At 40.7% G+C, this 18607-nt stretch overlaps 1 protein-coding gene across 1 annotated transcript; it reads right to left on the bottom strand.

Moving 5' to 3' along the window:
- Nucleotides 1-14354: 14354 nt before the first annotated feature.
- LOC148140708 (putative G protein-coupled receptor 139) lies at nt 14355-18387 on the bottom strand. The gene is made up of 3 exons (XM_087979017.1): nt 18318-18387; nt 15408-16304; nt 14355-14587 (listed from the first exon to the last, which is right to left on the bottom strand). The coding sequence occupies exons 1-3, from the start codon at nt 18385-18387 to the stop codon at nt 14355-14357; spliced, it is 1200 nt and encodes a 399-aa protein (XP_087835143.1).
- Between the last annotated feature and the right edge of the window lie 220 nt (nt 18388-18607).

Here is an 18607-nt window from a genome sequence, read left to right as displayed (position 1 = left end):
GGGACTTGGATATCATAGAAATTACAGGAACATGCTCAGAGATGGGCAGGACTAGCAGCTTAATGTTCCAGGAAAGAAATGCTACAGGAGGTATACAGAGGGAGGCAAGAGAGGAGGGGGAGTGTCATTTTTGGTAAGGGATAGCTTTACAGCTGTCCTGAGAGAGGATATTCCTGCAAATACATCCAGGAAGTTATATGGATGGAACTGAGAAATAAGAAAGGGATGATCCCTTCTTGGGATTGTATTACAGACCTGCTAATAGTCAGAGGGAAATTGAGGACCAGAGTTGAAAGGAGATCTCAGCTATCTGTAAAAATGGCAGGGTGGTTATGGCTCGGGACGTTAACTTTCCAAACATAGACTGCGACTGCCATAGCGTAAAAGATTTATATGGAGAAGAATTTGTTAAGTGTGTACAAGAACATTTTCTGATTCAGTATGTGGAAGTACCCACTAGAGAAGGTGTAAAACTTGACCAACTCTTGGGAAATGAGGCAGGGCAGGTGACTGAGGTGTCAGTGGGGGAGCATTTTGGGCCCAGCGACCATAATTCTATTAGATTTAAAATAGTGATGGAAAAGGATATACCAGCTCAATAATTTGAAGCTCTAAATTGGAGAAAGGACAATTTCGGTGGTATTAAGCAAGGACTTTTGAAAGCTGACTGGGGGCAGATGTTCACAGGTAAAGGGACGACTGGAAAATGGGAAGCGTTCACAAATGAGAATACGAGAATCCGGCGAAAGTATATCCATGTTAGGATGAAAGGAAAGGCTGGTAGGGAAAGGGAATGCTGGATGACTCAAGAAATTGAGGGTTTGGTTAATAAAAGAAGGAAGCATATGTAAGGTATAGAGAGGATAGATCGAGTGAATCCTGAGAACATTATAAATGCATTATGAGTATACATAAGAGGGAAACCAGGAGGGCAATAAGGGGACATGAGATAGTTTGGCTAATAGAATTAAGGAGAATCCAAAGGGCTTTTACAAATATATTAAGGACAAAAGGGTAACTAGGGAGAGAATAGGGCCCATCAAAGATTAGCAAGGCGGCCTGTGCGTGGAGCCACAGAAAATGGGGGAGATATTAAACGAATATTTTGCATCAGTATTTACTGTGGAAAAGAATATGCAAGATATAGAATGTAGGGAATAGATGGTGACACCTTGCAAACTGTACATGTTACAGAGGAGGAAGTACTGGATATCTTGAAACGCATACAGTTGGATAAAACCCCAGGACCTGATCAAATGTACCCTAGAACGCTGTGGGAAGCTAGCGAAGTGATTGCTGGGCTTATGCTGCGGTATTTGCATCATCGATAGCCACAGGTGAGTTGCCAAAAGACTGGAGGTTGACGAACGTGGTGCTACTGTTTAAGAAGTATGGTAGGGAGAAGCCAGGGAACAACAGACCGTGAGACTGACGTCAGTGGTGAGCAAGTTGTAGGAGGGAATACTGAGGGACAGGATGTACATGTATTTGGAAAGGCAAGGACTGAATATGAAAGTCAACATGGCTATGTGTGTGGGAAATCATGTCTCACAAACTTGATTGAGTTTTTGAAGAAGTTGAGAATAGGATTGATAAGGATAGAGCAGTACATGTGATCTATATTGACTTCAGTAAGGCGTTCGACAAGATTCCCATGGGAGACTGGTAAGCAAGGCTAGATCTCACAGAATACAGGGAGAATTAGCCATTTGGATATAGAATTGTCTCAAAGGTAGAAAACAGAGGGTAGTGGTAGTGGAGGGTTGCTTTTCAATCTGGAGGCCTGTGACTCGTGGAGTGCCACAATGATTGGTGTTGGGTCCTCTTCTTCTTGTCACTTACATATGTGATTTGGATACGAGCATAAGAGGTACAGTTAAAAATTTTGCAGATACCATCAAATTTGGAGGAGTAGTGGACAGTGAAGCGGGTTACCTCAGATTACAACAGGATCTGGACCAGATGGGTCAATGGGCTGAGAAGTGGCAGGTGGAGTTTAATTCAGATAAATACGAGGTGCAGCATTTTTGGAAAGCAAATCTCAGCAGGACTTATACACTTTGTGGTAAAGTCCTAGGAAGTGCTGCTGAATAAAGACGCCCTGGAGTGCAGGATCGTAACTCCTTAAAAGTGGAGTCGAAGGTAGATAGGATAGTGAAGAAGGCGTTTAGTATGCTTTATGTTAATGGTCAGAGTTTGAGTACAGGAGTTGGGAGGTCATGTTGGGGCTGTACAGGACATTGGTTAAGCCACTGTTGGAATATTGCGTGCAATTCTGATCTTCTTACTATCGGAAGGATGTGGTGAAACTTGAAAGGGTTCAGAAAAGATTTACAAGAACGTTGCCAGGGTTGGAGGATTTGAGCGATAGGGAGAGGGTAAACAGCCTGGGGCTGTTTTCCCTGGAGCATCGGAGGCTGAGGTGTGACCTTATAGAAGTTTACAAAATTATGTGGGGCATGGATAGGATAAATGAACAAAGACTTTTTCCTGGGGTCGGGGAGTCCAGACCGCGGGAGCGTAGGTTTAGGGTGAGAGCGAAAAGATATAAAAGAGACCTAAGGGGCAACATTTGCACACAGATAGTGGTACTTATATGGAATGAGCTGCCAGAGAAAGTGGTGGAGGCTGATACATTTAAGATATATTTGGATGGGTATATGAATCGAAAGGATTTGGAAGGATATAGGTCGGGTGCTGGCAGATGGGACGAGATTGGGTTGGGATATCTGGTCGGGATGGATGGATTGGGCTGAAGGGTTTGTTTCCATGCTGTACATCTCTATGACTCCATGATTAATATTGTGAAACTGTACAAATAAATGCACTTTTTGCTTAGCATGTAGCACTCCTTGTTCTGGAATAATAAATTGGTCATTGTAACTTGTTATTAATAACTGTAACCTTGCAAAACGAGCAGAAAAATGTGCTGCTGGAAAAGCGCAGCAGGTCAGGCAGCATCCAAGAATCAGGAGAATCGACGTTTCGGGCATAAGCCCTTCTTTTGCAATTATGTATGATGCTTATTTTTCAGCTCATAAAACAGAAGTTGAAAGATTTCGCATTTATATCATTATTGGCCTTCTTCCCATCACCATTTACATATCGTTGTCTTTTGACCAGCTGTTTTTTCCCATAAATCATCTTTAATGTCTATTGATCTGTGTAATGTTCCTGATTGTCAGCACATTCGGCAGGAATATCCAAGCAAATAGAACAAATTGGTGTAAATAATTTCCATCCACCAACATGCATTCCATGTAGGTAAAGTGCAGAAAATTGACAACAGACCATCGACACTGTGAAAGCAATCATCTTATGAGATACAAATACAAGATGGATAGAAAGTGTCCCTAAGTTGCTCAGAGAACTGCCGATTCCATAATCAGTGTGGCTGCTTTCGCGGAACGATATTTTGTTTGCAGATTTTGGTATGGAACAGCCACAATTCCATCAAAGATGGATGCAACAATTAACCAGACAGATAAGCCAATCTCACCAGGGCGATGTTCAGAGTGAAAATGTGTTGTTGTTGAATGATAGGTTTTGGTAATAAAAGTCTCTGGCGTCGTAGATAATACCATCCACTGTCAGAACTGATCAACTTGTTCCTAACATTCTCATGAGGTATCGAGGGATGAATTTGGGCAAGTAACAACGTCCACTGGATTGAATCATATTTGTCGCCGGATTAGCAGCCAAAATAAAAACAAATATATTGCTTATGCTCGATATGTTTTGATCATAACAATAAGTTAATAATCTGATTCGATTAAGTGTGTCCACAATTCGATGGCACTCGGCATATATAACAGATTTATAACTGATTAAAACAGCTGAATTGAAAGGGTGCATGGCATATATTCTCATATTTCTGTGGTTGCAAACAACAGACTGCATACCCACTCCATAGAATTCAACTGATCATAGAATCATCATTGTTGTGAAGTTTATTTACTCTTATACTATGGTTGTTGCTTGTTATTTCAGCACCTGCTGCCAATTACAAATTTGCTTTATAACATGATGATAAGCTGTCTCCTTTAAGTCTGTAGATATTCTGATATATATGAGCAAACAGTTCGGTTAAGAGGGAAATTCAGGAGCATAACCGATTCGGGATTAAGAAACATCAGGATGTCTCCAAATTAGGATTGCATGTGGCTTGCAGGAGAAACTGTTACGGTTTTGTGCCCTTTCACTGTAAGTGGGAGAGGTGGTGGATTTGGAAGTTACTTTCAGGAGGCTGCTTTGAGCGATGTGGCGTGTTCCTACAGTGCATGGTGAGTTGGAACCAAGTGCTGCAGAATTTTTGATGGTGGAGGCTGTTGAAAATTTCTGGAGATTGATTGGATGCAAATCGCGCTTTGCACTCGATTGCACACATCCATGCGATTTGCAAGCATTGTATTGCACTGCTACCCTCCGTTTTCTCATCATTGAGTAGAAAAGAGGTGTTGTCCTCAGTTTAAAATTCCTAACCACTGAGCAATAGCTACATGAAAGAACTGTTACGGATTAATAGACATGTATAGCATGGAAAAATCAAATATCTATATCAAATTTGCCAGTATTTGACCTACATCTCCTCAGTCCATCTTAATCATATAGTCACTCAGATGTATTTCAGAAGTTATTATTCAACCAGCCTCCACCACTTCCCCTGGCAGTTCATTCCATGCATTCAACACTCTCCACTTAAAAAGTTGATGTTTTTGTCCATTTCTCATGTTTCCTCTCTTACTTTAACTATGCCATCTCGTTTACACTCCCTAACCATGGGGGGAAAATCTAATCACCCTATCCACGCTACACATGATTTTGTAATTCACTATAAGGTCACTTCTCAGCCTCTGAATCTCCACAGAAAATAGTCGACAACTATCCAATTTCTCCATGTAGCTCAAACTCTCCAACTCAGGCTACAGCCTTGTAAATCTTTTCTGAATCGTTTACAAGATTAACATCCTTCCTATTGCAAGGAGAGCAGAATTTTGAGCATAATCCCAAAGGTGGCCTACCCAATGCCCTGTACATGCACAAAATGATGTCCCAAATGCTATACTCAATGTACTGAACAATAAAGTTAAGCACGTCTAACACATATTTTCAAGAACCTGGAACTCTACTTTCAAGAAGCTATGAACCTGCATTCCCACATCCCTTTGCTTGACAACATGCCCCAGGCATTTAACGTCAGATGTACAGGTCCTGCTCTGATTTGCCGAAACAAAATGAGGCAGCTCATATTTATCTATGTTAAACGCCATCTGTCAAACCTCCTCCTCGCAGTCAATGTGATATATGTCCAATTGTACTCTGAGGTAGCCTTCTTCATGCACACTTCACTGCCAATTCTGGTGTCATCTGCAAATTTATTAACCACACCTCATATGAACCCAGCGCCGACCCCCTTTGGCACACTACAAGTGTGCAACTACCCACTACTAGTTCTCTTTGTATTCCATGTAATCGAAACTTGTTAACCAGTCTACCATGCAGAAGCTCACCGAATGATATACCAAAGTCCATCGCTAAGTTGCAAAACACTCCTTTAGTATCTCACCCATCTCACATCGTTCCACACTTTGGTGGCCTTTCTGATATTTAAGGTGCCTCACTGACTCCTTTCTGCTCTTTTTTCATTGTTGCATCTGTAGAAAACCTGTGAATTCGTCTGAGCTCATTTATCAGAGCAATCTCACATCTCCTTTTTGTCCCACGATGCACCTCGCAAGTGTTCTCTGCTGCTCTCATACTCCAACAGCGATTCACTCCATCCCTTCTGCCTATACCTTATATATACTCTCTTCTTTTTCATGAACAGAACCTCAATTTCTCTCGTAATCCCGCGTTCCCCACATTTGCCTGACTTGCCTTTCACCCTAATAGGAACATACTGTTCCTGGGCTCTAATTATCCCATCTTTGAAGGCTTCCGCTTTACAGCTGTCACTTTACCTGCGAATATAAACCTCCAATTAACTTTTGAACGCACTTACTGAATACCGACAACACTGTCCTTCCTCTAATTTAGAACTCTGACTTTTGGAACAAGTCTTATCCTCTGCATAACTTATTGAAAACTGAGAATTGTGACCATTTGCTGCATTATTATCCTTCATTGATACGGCAGTCACTTGCCCTGTCCTATTTCCCATGAGTAGGTCACTTTTTGATGCTTTTCTAATTGATACATCCTCAGACTGAATGAGAAACTTTGCTGTACACACTTAAAAAGTTCCTCTCCATCCGATCTTTTCAGACTATGCCAAACCGGGCTAATGCTTCAAAAGTTAAACCATGACCTTATTCACTAGTTTGTTCAGGTGGGAGATTAGAATGATTAGGATCATTTGATGTGTACAGCTTATTGTAAACTAGATATACCTGCAATGACGTGTAGATCGCCGGATTCATGCCAGTGTAGTAGCTGCATTACCTAGTGGTGCTGTTAACTCTGGTCCAGCCTTTATCAGTACTACTATCGTAATGTCAGGAGATAGCATAGACTTTGCAAACTCCAGTGTACTCAGGGGTTTCTCGATGTGTTGTGGCAGAAGTTAAATTTATTGCATGTTGTCATCTGTGAGGCTGGTGAAATCCAGAGCAAACATACAAATTTTCTACTTGACATTTCAGGAAGAAGATGCTTACAATTTCCTTAACTGTCTTTTGTTCGACATTTTTATAATTGTGACTTGAGATATTTATTGATCATCCACGATCAATAAATTCTTTAATGATTGAAAATAAACTAAATTACTCGTAAAATTTAGAAAAACCATGTCGAATTTGTCAGCAGTTTTATTATACATGGAATGTGCTATGGTGACTGAATCAAACCAATTATTTATTGTAAAACGACACCTGCGCTGGTTTCGTTCTCCAAATGAGCCGAGTAATTCAAATAAACACAGAAAACTTTAGGTACACAATAATTTACAGAAACTTACCTGGAACACCAAAAATTATAACAATAGAGAAGTAAATATTTTCTACTGACCTGATTATACGTTGTCCTATTTCCATTCAATAGTGGGAATTTCTGCTTAGCTTCTCCACAGATCATCTTGCCAACTGATGTCACTTTCTTGGACGAGAGAAACCTGAAATGGTGACAGGAGTATTATACAATAAATAGTATTACTTTCTGACCGTTGAACAACAGGATTAGACCGAAGTATGCACATGATACACCAATGTTGTTCAACAAGCTGGATCATTTGACTAATATCGACATGAACATGCATGAGATTTTGCCAGCTCAATTATTTCTCAAAGAAACAATTATTTTGCCTGCATGGTCCGAAGTCAACTCTATTGGTTATGAATCTACAAGAAATGACGGTTCGAATTTGCAAGGTAATCAATGCATTTTGTTTACTCTTGCTTCCAAATAATGTACAGGAATTAGTGATTTTTTAAGAGATAGGAATCTTTTCTCGTAAGGCAAGCCTATACTGACTGGGAAATTATGCAGTTCAATTAAATTATGTGTCTGTTGTTATTTCATTAACTGGAATAACTATCAGAGGAGAAGGATTTTGCGAGAGTAAACTAGTCTTCAAAGTTTTGAATTCAATGGGATCGCATTAAATTGAATTCTAAGTTCGGAGGAACATATTATATCGCTGCAGGATAAGTACCAAAGGATTAAATACAGCCAATATAGTATTGTTAGTCAAGAAATGCTCAAGGGATAAACCAGGAAATTGAAAATTTGACAGTTTAACCTCAGTGATGTGGAAAGTGATTAAAACATTTCTGAGGGTTACAATTAATCTGCCCATGGAGAGGGAGGAATTAATCATGAACAGCCAGCAGGGTTTTGTTGAGGAGAATTGAATCCTGATCAACTTGATTGATTTCTTTTCAAAGGGGTAAGCAGTTGTGCAGGCAAAGGAAATGGGTTCAAAGTCGTCGATTTGGACTTCAGCAAGTTCTTTGATAACGTCCCGCTTGGGATACTGATGGAATTGTTAAGACCTGATTGAACCCACGGAAATTTTGAAAATTAGCCTAAAAAAGATAGCAGAGAGTGATTGTCGAAGGGTGTTTGAAGATGTAAATGACCTAATGTCTATTGTAGGAAGGTTGATCAGTAAGTTAGTAGATGATATGAAAATTAGTGGGATGTCAAGAAGTGAGAAGGATTTCTGTAGGTTATTGAAGTATATAGAGTGGGCGGTCAGTTGACCTGGTGATTGGTTAATAAAATGCAACCTGGATAATTATGAGGTGATGCAGTTGGACAGGAAAGGAAAGGGACTACATGATGAATGCTTGGACAGTGGAAAGTGCTAACGGTCATGAGGGTTATTGGTTGGGCTTCTCCGCCGATCCCTCAACATTGCAGAGTATGTCTAATATGTGAATAAGAAAACATGAATGATATTTGACTTATAATCAAGGTATTGATTTTCGGGGCATGTTTAGTGAGCCACAGCTGGGGTATTTCGTGCAGTCCTAAAATATACATTGCAGGTGGACGTGGATCCCCTGGAGCAGGACGCAGACGAGATTTAACACGGTACTGCCAGAACTGGAGAGTTCCAAACGTGAAAAGAGACTAGATAGATTGTGGCTGCTTTCCTTGCAGTGAATGAGACTGAGGGAGAACACAATATATCAAATTACGAGGGGGAAATGCAGCGTAGACATTCAGCAATGTTCCTCTTACGTGGAGAGAACAATAAGAATGAGACTACGATGTAAGTTAACGAGCAGAAAAAATAGAAGCAATGTGAAGAATACGATTTTAACTCAATATTAGTTGGAATCGAGAAATCACAAGTTACGTGACTGGGAGGATTAGAAATCCTCATAACAGTTAAGAAGCATTTAGCTACACAATAGCTTGCAAGACTATGGCCCTTTTGTTGTTTTGGAAGCTAGGAATCGCATAGTGAAGTGGCTACTTTTGGTTGCCACAGAATCGATGGGCTGAAGGGCTTTTTTTGTGCTGTACATCCCTGTGATTCTCTAGCAGTAAAGACAGACTTTTTTTTATTTTTGCACAGTTATTTATTTACATCATTTCCAAAAATATTCTTGCCTTAAAATCTGCTACAATGCCGTAAATTAAAATGGTGTGACCCGAAAATCCACCTCTCCAGTAGCACGCACATAAACACTGGAATATGATGCAGGAAATGTCTCTTTAATTATCACATTTTTGTTTCACATTACTGTATTGCTTAAGTTAGAGATCATTCAAACTGGTGAAAAGAGCTAATTTCTTTAACGGATGTGATTGTCTGTTAAACATGAAATCCAGCACTCTCAGAGCTGCCATCCTAACATATGGCTCGTTGTGAAGTGACACTTAGTATTAACTGTTATTTTTTAATGGACGTTCTACTTTGATGAAACAAGGAATGACTTTTAAATTCTGAAACAGCATTCCAATGTATTGGATTGGAAATCTTTTCCAAAAAGAACACAATTAATAATTATCCAAGCAATCAGGAATAAGTCAGTTTCAAACTCAGGATTGCATTTACAATATTTCCTCCTGTACGTCAGGATAGAACATAGAACATAGAACTGTACAGCACAGAACAGGCCCTTCAGCCTACGATGTTGTGCCGACCAGTGATCCTCATGTATGCACCCTCAGATTTCTGTGAACATATACATGTCCAGGAGTCTCTTAAATGTCCCCAATGACCCTGCCTCCACAACTGCTGCTGGCAACGCATTCCATGCTCTTACAACTCTGTGTAAAGAACCCGCCTCTGACATCCCTCTCTATATTTCCCTCCAACCAGCTTAAAACTATGACCCCTCGTGTTAGTCATTTCTGCCCTGGGAAATAGTCTCTGGCTATCGACTCTATCTTTGCCTCGCATTATCTTGTATACCTCAATGAAGTCCCCTCTTCTCCTCCTTTTCTCCATTGAAAAAAGTCCGAGCTCAGTCAACCTCTCCCCATAAGATTAGCCCTCCATTCCAGGCATCATCCTGGTGAACCTCCTCTGAACCGTCTGCAAAGCATCCACATCTTTCTTAAAATGGGGCGACCAGAACTGGATGCAGTATTCCAAGTGCGGTCTAACCAAAATTTTATAGAGCTGCAACAACATCTCACGACTCTTAAACTCAATACCCCTGTTAATGAAAGCCAAAACACCATATGCTTTCTTAACAACCCTGTCCACTTGGCTGGTCATTTTAAGGGATCTATGTACCTCCACCCCAAGATCCCTCTGTTCCTCCACACAGCCAAGAATCCTATCCTTAATCCTGTACTTAGCTTTCAAATTCGACCTTCCAAAATGCATCACCTCGCATTTATCCAGGTTGAACTCTATCTGCCACCTTTCAGTCCATCTCTGCATCTTGTCAATGTCCCTCTGCAGCCTACAACAGCCCTCCATACTGTCAACCACACCTCCAACCTTTGTGTCATCTGAAAACCTGCTGACCCATCTTTCAATCCCCTCATCCAAGTCATTGATAAAAATTGCAAACAATAGAGGCCAAAGGACAGAGCCCTGTGGAACACCACTCACCACAGACTTCCAGGCAGAATATTTTCCTTCTACTACCAAACGCTGTCTTCTGTTGGCCAGCTAATTCTGTATCAAGACAGCTATGTTCCGCTGAATCCCATTCCTCCTGACCTTCTGAATGAGCCGACCATGGGAAACCTTATCAAATGCCTTGCTGAAGTCCATATACACCACATCCACAGCTCGACCCTCGTCAACCTTTCTAGTCACATTCTCAAAGAACTCGATAAGGTTTGTGAGGCATGACCTGCCCCTCACAAAGCCGTGTTGACGGCATTTACTCAAGCCATGTTCTTCCAGATGGTCATGAATCCTATCCCTCAGAATCCTTTCTAACACCTTGCAGACGACAGACGTGAGACTTACTGGTCTGTAATTGCTGGGGATTTCCCTATTTCTTTCTTGAAGAGAGGAATTACATTTGCCTCTCTCCAGTCCTCAGGTACGACTCCAGTGGAGAGCGAGGATGAAAAGATCTTCGCATTTGGCGAAGTAATTGCATTTCTCGTTTCCCAAAGCAGCCGAGGACAAATCTGATCTGGGTCTGGCGACTTGTCAATCTTAATGTTTGACAAAATTTTCAACACCTCAGCTTCCTCTATCTCTATCCATTCCAGCATGCACACCTGCTCTTCAAAGGTTTCATTCACTACAAAGTTCGTTTCTTTCGTAAAGACAGAAAGAAAAAACTCATTTAGGGCTTCCCTTACCCCCTCAGACTCCACACACAACTTCCCTATGCTATCCCTACTCTTTCTTTGACCATTCTCTTATTCCTCACATAAGTGTAAAATGCCTTTGTGTTCTACCTCATCCGTTCTGCCAAGCCTTTCTCGTGCTCCCTCCTGGCTCTCCTCAGACCATTTTTAAGCTCCTTCCTCGCCTGCCTGTAATCCTGTAGAGCTGAGCTTGACACTAGCTTCCTCCACCTTATGTAAACTACCTTTTTCCTTTTGACGAGAAGCTCCACCGGTTCCTTTATCTTACCACTTCTTGCCTGTCTCAGAGGGACATATTTATTCATCACGTGCAGCAACTTTTCCTTAAACCGTCTCCACCTGTCTATAGTGCCTTTACCATGGAACAATTGCTCCCAATTCATGCTTCCTAACCCATGTCTAATAGCATCATAGTTTCCTCTTCCCCAATTAAATATCCTCCCATTTTGACTAATCATCTCCTTCTCCATAGCTATGTAGAATGTGAGGCAGTTGTGGTCACTATCACCAAAATGCTCTCCCACCACAAGATCTGATACCTGCCCCGGCTGGTTTCCGAGCACTAAGTCTAGAATGGTCTCTCCCCTCGTCGGCCTGTCAACGTACTGAGTTAGGAAACCCTCCTGAACACACCTTACAAAAACAGTTCCATTCCAATCTTCTGCTCGAATTAGGTTCCAATGAATATTGGGAAAATTAAAGTCACCCATTACCAAAACCCTACTACTTCCACACTTTTCCAAAATCTGCCGACCTATGCTTTCTTCCATCTTCCTGCTGCTTTTGGGGACCGTTAGTAAACCTCGAAAGAGGTGACTAATCCCTTGCTGCATCTAATTTCCACCCATACTGACTCGGTAGGCAGATCTCCCTCGACAATGGAAGCTTCTGTAGCTGTGATACCTTCTCTGATTAGTAGTGCTACACCCCCGCCTCTTTTCCCCCCTCCCTATTTTTTTTAAATGCTCTAAACCCTGGAACATCCAGCAACCATTCCTGCCCTGAGAAACCCATGTCTCTGTTATGGCCACAACATCATAGCACCAGGTACTGATCCATGCTCTAAGTTCATCACTTTTATTCTTGATACTCCTTGCGTTAAAGCAAACACAGTTTAACTGATACCTTGGTTCCTTGCAAGGAAACTCCTTCCCACTAGTTGGTCTCCCTCTTCCTATTGCCTCATCTGCATCAGCTCTCACCTCCGGTATACAGCTCAGGTTTCCACCCCCCCCCCCCCCCCCCACCCCCAGCCATACTAGTTTAAACCCTCTCAAACTACTCGAGCATACCGTCCACCCAGGATATTGGTCCCCTTCCAGTTCAGATGCAACCAGTCCTTCTTTTACAGGTCCCACCTTCCCCAGAAGGCATCCCAATTATCGACATATCTGAAGCCCTCCCTCCTTCACCAGCTCCACAGCCACATATTAAGCTGCGCCTGCTCCCTGTTCCTCGCCTCGCTATCTCGTGGCACCGGGAGTAAACTAGATAACACTACTCTGTTCGTCCTGCTTTGCAGCTTCCATCCTAACTCCCTGAAATCACTTTTTATATCTTCGATCCTTTTCCTGGCTATATCATTCGTGCCAATATGTAACAAGATTTCTGGCTGTTCGCCCTCCCCTTTTAGAACCTTATACACCCGATCGGAGACGTCCCGGACCCTAGCACCAGGGAGGCAACATACCTTCCGGGAATCCCGATCCTGACCACAAAATCTCCTGTCGATTCCCCTAACTATCGAGTCCCCTTCCACTAGTACTTTTCTAATCTGCCCCCTTCCATTCTTTGCCACAGTGTCAGGCTCAGTGCCAGAGAACTGACAGCTATGGCTTTCCTCTGGTAGGTCATCCTCCCCAGCAGTATCCAAAAACGGTATACTTATTGCTGAGGAGAATGTCCACAGGGGATCTCTGCACTGTCTGACTGTCCCCTTTCCTCCCCTGACTGTAACCCATTTATCCTTGTCCTGAGCCTTAGGTGTGACCAACTCCCGGTAACTCGTCTCAATTACCCCCTCAGCCTCCCGAATGATCCGTAGTTCATCCAGTTCCTGCTCCAATTCCCTAACACGGTTTTCAAGAAGCTGGAGTTGGGTGCAGTTCCCACAGATGTAGCCAGCGGAGAGGTGTGCCATGTCTTTCACCTGCCAGATTCTGCAGGAGGACCAAGCAACTGCCCTAGCATCCATACCAGACTTATCTGAACACGCACTCAGTACTAAAGTAGAAAGCTTAGTTCAAGTTGCTATAAAATCAAGAACAAACTTATATTCAATAGAGGAAGTTTAGAATGAACATTACCTTATTAACTAGGTTACAGGAGGAGGGCGGGTGGGAGACTCTACAGTTGTAGAGTCTTGGGTTTCGCCGCCTTGCTGACATATATGGTCACTGCTTTCCTTCCCGGCTGCCACTCTGGTCCTCGTCACTTCATCCGCCGCTCCCGCTCTTTCTGTGAAAGGGAAAACACTGCTGTCCGCTACAGGTAAGTAATTTTAAAAGAAAACTGCCTTACCTTAGCTGCAGTCTTCCGGGTTCGTCTTTTTTTAATAATAGAATTTTTTCACCAAATCACCATTGCACTTTCGAAATGTTTGAATTTTAAAAATACGCATTTGATAATCTAATGACAGATGTAATCAAACCACATCACAAGAATTTTACATGGATTTCTCAGCAATATATACCAACGCTATCGTGTACATTGAGACATAACATTTAATTGAACCTTGACCTTATTCGCGTTTGATTTCTAATGTTCTCGCCTTGGAACTCCCTCAAAAATCTTGAAACTCGAACTGCCTCAAAGCCTGTTCTCATCAAAGTAAATTGATTTTGAAACCTGAACGTCCACTTGACTTGGTCAATAAAACATGCACTGAATGAGTACGAGTTGTTTGAGAAAAAAAAGTTCCCAACTGGTTTCTCTTCCAAATGTTGGTCACATCGATCCACATATGTTTAGTTACAGAAGAATTCTTCTCAGCCTCAGAGGATTGAAACAATGCCAACGCTTCTCCGAATGTATTCATACTCAGAGAAGCATCATATAGAAACATAGAATATTGAGCAAGGGTACACGATTGAACAATTAGAGCGGCTATGACAGATCAGCTAAGCTTGAAGGATTTCTCGGCACCAGAACTGCCCAGAAGCTTCGAACAACAATAATGTTGCATATTGGATCACCTTTGCTAGCTCTCGAGAACATCTGGTCACGTTGATTTCCTTTCCGTCCCACATCCTACCACCACTTATCAACCACAACCCCACAGCAAGACTTGTCGCTACATTACGAAGGGTAGAAGACAGCTTATCGTTGACCTCAGAGCTACCCAACAAATAAACTGAAATACAGCAATTAAAATGCTGTAAAACTCGTCGCAAGTACAGACTGCAGTCTCATCCCTGTAAAAGTAATGAAGCATCTCCAACAAAATGTTCCTTTGTGATTTCTGTGTACTGAAGTGACATGCATTAACTTCGAAAGGTGTGGTACTGGAAAAGCACATCAGGTCAGGAAACATCCTAGGAGCAGGAGAGTCGACGTTTTGGCCTTTATCCGGAATGAATGGTTCGTCAGAATAGTGGGATTATGGGACACTTTATGCATAAATGTTAAAAAGGACTGCGCATGTACGAGCTCAGTGGATCACATTGTTCGAAAAATAGAATGTCCATTTAGGAATTGGCAGGGGAGAGTTTTTCAATGGAAGTGCTGTGCAGTTTTCCCATCCGCAACCCATGGCAATGTATGTGCACCAATATTTTGCTGGTAATTAAGAAAAAATACATAGCCAGTTTATTTCATTTCACGTTTAATATGTGGTTAGTGGAGTAGTGCAAGAATCAGAATGGTTTCAATTACTTACAATATATACAAATAAATTGATGGTTTGTAATTATTATTTCGTAGTCACCTTTGGTGAACATACAAAGGACGATAACAAAGGAAGGTTTAAGACGTCTACAAAATGTTGCCAAAGAGATTGAAAATGCAAAGTGATTTGTTATATTGTGGTAAATGGTATATATTGGAAAATGACAGTTTATCTATCTGAGCAGGAAGAATAGAAAGGATGCAAGATGGCAAGTTTTGTCGACCCACGGCACTAATTTACAAGATTCTAAATCTTTTTATTTTGTTCAATGAGGAATTTAACTTACGTAAATGTGTTACAACAGTAAAGGGATGAATGATCATTAGTTTGAGCTCATTTCTGAATTTCCGCTGGAAAACTACATATATAAAGGTGTTTGTGCAGCAGCTCAATGTTCTGAGAATATATCCTGATTGTTCCAGAATAATGAATGGGTCGTTGTAATTTGTTACTAAAAATTCAGCATTCGTAAATTGTACAGAAATATAAGATGCAAAGGATGCACTCCATAAAAGTATAAAATTGGCAGATATGGCCAGCAATATAATCATTGATTTTCTTCTGCTCTCCACCTCCGGATCGTCCAGGTTCTCACCATTGTTCTTTCGTTGCAGTCCTCTTCTGATGGTGTTTGCCTGCATTATATGTCTGATAGTTACAGCATTTAACAGTAATATCAAAATAAAGGGAAGAAATGGGGTTAAAAGCGTTTCCAACCACCAATACGCTATCCATATTGGTAGGATGTGAAAGCTTGTTTTCACAGCACAGGACCACGGTAAATTATCAATTATTTCACGAGGTTTGAATATAAAATACAGTGGAATAGTCTGCAAGATGCTCAAAATAATTATCACTGCTATAACTGCATTTGCACTTTTAACATTACAATAGCTTTTTCGGAGCTTTTGACAGCAAATAGCAACACATCGATCAAAGGTGAATGCGACAGTAAACCAAACAGACAAGTCAATGGAAACCAAACACAGAGTGATGTTAAGGCTGCAAATTGGGGTGTAGTTAAGGAATGAATATGGAAAATAAGAATCCTTAATCTCATAGAGTATTGCGTTAAATAGCAGCAATGATAAATCAGCTGTTGACATGCAGACCAGGTATCGAGTGACACATTTGGAGAGGTCACAACGACCACGCGAAAGAATTAGAATTGTTAGCACATTAGCTGAAACGAAACAAAGACAAAAATGGTCATTCTTAACATAGTGAGTTATTGGTCAGTAAACGTAATTTGTTTGAAATCGAGTGTGGTTAGTCCTGGTGCATACATTTCTTTGAGACCTTCAAAATAATGAAATCATGTGAAATAGTTTAGTTCTCTGCTAAGACGATTCCCATGAACTTATACAACTAAACAGGCCAACGTGTAAATTTTTGATCTATAATGTGTCTAAAGCCATGGATGTTCAATGATTTCTGATTGCATTGTATTGCTATGCTAAAAGTACCTGGCGCTCGATCATTTGTTTCTGAATTCATTGAAATTGTCTCGATTTCCATTGTTGAACGTGGAATATATAAAATAATCTACAAGCTTCTCCATTAAAAAAAAAAGTGTTTCTAAGTGCCTCAACAAACAAACCAGTCTTCGGAATCAGAACTGCCCCACTTTCAGGTTTTGAGAAAGAGATACGCAATTTTGATGATATGCCTTAAAAAAGATAGATTGGAAAACTTGAAAAACGAAAAGGCATTTAATCGACCTGAAGACACGCCATAAAAACGGTAAATGAAAACCATTACTTTATATGTGTGATTTAGCGCACAATGTTCGGATCAAGTGAGCTAAAATTTTCCTTTTTATTCTGAAATTCTACACCAGACTTTTCAGGATTCTCCAGATATATAAGAGACCCCAGTGAAAACTGAAGACCTCACTGTGTAAAATCGTAAAACAGACAGCTATTTTCTGCGCAACATTGGAGCAGCTGATTATCAGACAAATATAATTCATTTAGAACCTATCTATACGGCGTAACAGACAGATTTGGTTGTTGTTATACAGAGCTCGCTGAAGAACTCTTAATTATAAAAAATGCACTGAAGTAGACGTGGCCTCATTTCAGCAGGGCTGAAATCAATAGAAAAACGTTGGATCAAACTTATACAATGTTTCGTTCAGGCTACAATTGAATGGCTGTCAATACACACGCCAAATTGTATAGGTTACACATGCAGTCAGATTTTCTAACATAGTATTAGACCGCTACTTCTAAGTCAGTTCATAACATTCTAATTTCACCTGTACTTGAGGTGCGTGTTAACATGATCAAAAGATTACTTGAAAGCAAAACTATTAAGTTCAAACAGGTTTCAAGATTGTGGCTTTTATTTATAAGTTCCAAAAGTGACACCAGAATGGAATGCTCATAACTTTAGAAAGCATTCAGCAAGCGGTTTGCAATTTAATCAGAAAAAAAATACAGATGCGCCAACCCTTAGGATCTATAAGACAACTAAGTAATCAAAATCGTCCAAATACAAGACACATAACCAACTGTGCCTGAGACAAAGTGTGCACCTTAAAATTGACAGTCAAAAATAAATTAAATGCGAAGCTATGAGAAGTATTGTTACCAGAGACGACTGCATATATAAATTGAACTTGTCCCAGAAAATCAGCTAAAGCGAATAGCAACGATTCATTCAAGGTGAACATGTGTAAGTACGTTGCTGACCAAAGTGGAATTTGTGAATCTCATCCTTCTGGTCATGTGCTCGAAATATATGGTGCATTTCTTATAAAATGTGCATTTTTTAAAAAAAAATCACAGCACCACTTGCAGCTTCTCTGAGGAGTGATCAAAATTCAGAAATCTGACAATTGCTCTTTTAATCCTTCTCCCCTAGCACATACTTAAGGGCACACTGAGTATTCATAGCAGGCTAAAGGTTTCATTTCCACTTCAAAAATTCAAGGTATATTGGATGCGGCAACTTCTGTCTGCAACCAGAAATATACTGCAGGTGTCATACAAACATTTAAATGGTTATATTGCTTGTCAAACCATTCTACTGAGAAAACTTCAGAGCAAAGAGGTTGCTGCTGTTTGATGGATGATTGAATTAATTATTTTCTGCATATTGAACATCTTAAGAATGGAGCATTTGACCGTTAGCAAGAACTGTGATCACATTAATAGAATTTACAATTATTAACTGATTTTCAGAAACATACCTGGGATGCCAACGGCTGCAAGAATAGGGTAGTAAATACGTTCTATGTGTATGATAATCGGCTGTTCCATGTTTGCACAGGATGTAGCTTTCGCTTTATGATTCTACGCAGGCATGTCTTCAGTTTACACTGGGGTCTCTAATATGTCTGGAGAATCCTCAAAGGACAACTGATTGACATTAGTTTCTGTGTTTTGTATAATCGTTGTTAAGCATGAGTCATTTTTAATTCTTGGGACTATTTACTTCATCATATCACCTTCAAATGCGAGAAATTATAATATTATTTTT

This window comes from Chiloscyllium plagiosum, unplaced genomic scaffold (assembly GCF_037043375.1).
Source record: "Chiloscyllium plagiosum isolate Xiang-an unplaced genomic scaffold, Cpla_swu_hap1 HiC_scaffold_35, whole genome shotgun sequence".
NCBI classification, from domain to species: Eukaryota; Metazoa; Chordata; class Chondrichthyes; order Orectolobiformes; family Hemiscylliidae; genus Chiloscyllium; species Chiloscyllium plagiosum.
The sequence above is the reverse complement of the archived record's forward strand: the minus strand, read 5'-3'. Positions and strand labels throughout refer to the sequence as shown.

Coding starts and splice junctions, on each gene's coding strand:
- LOC148140708 (XM_087979017.1), bottom strand. CDS start 18,387: ATGGAACAGCCGATTATCATACACATAGAACGTATTTACTACCCTATT. Junction 16,305..18,317: donor TGCAGCCGTTGGCATCCCAG/GTATGTTTCTGA, acceptor GTTTCGTTTCAG/CTAATGTGCTAACAATTCTA. Junction 14,588..15,407: donor TACTGTTGTAACACATTTAC/GTAAGTTAAATT, acceptor GCTGTATTTCAG/TTTATTTGTTGGGTAGCTCT.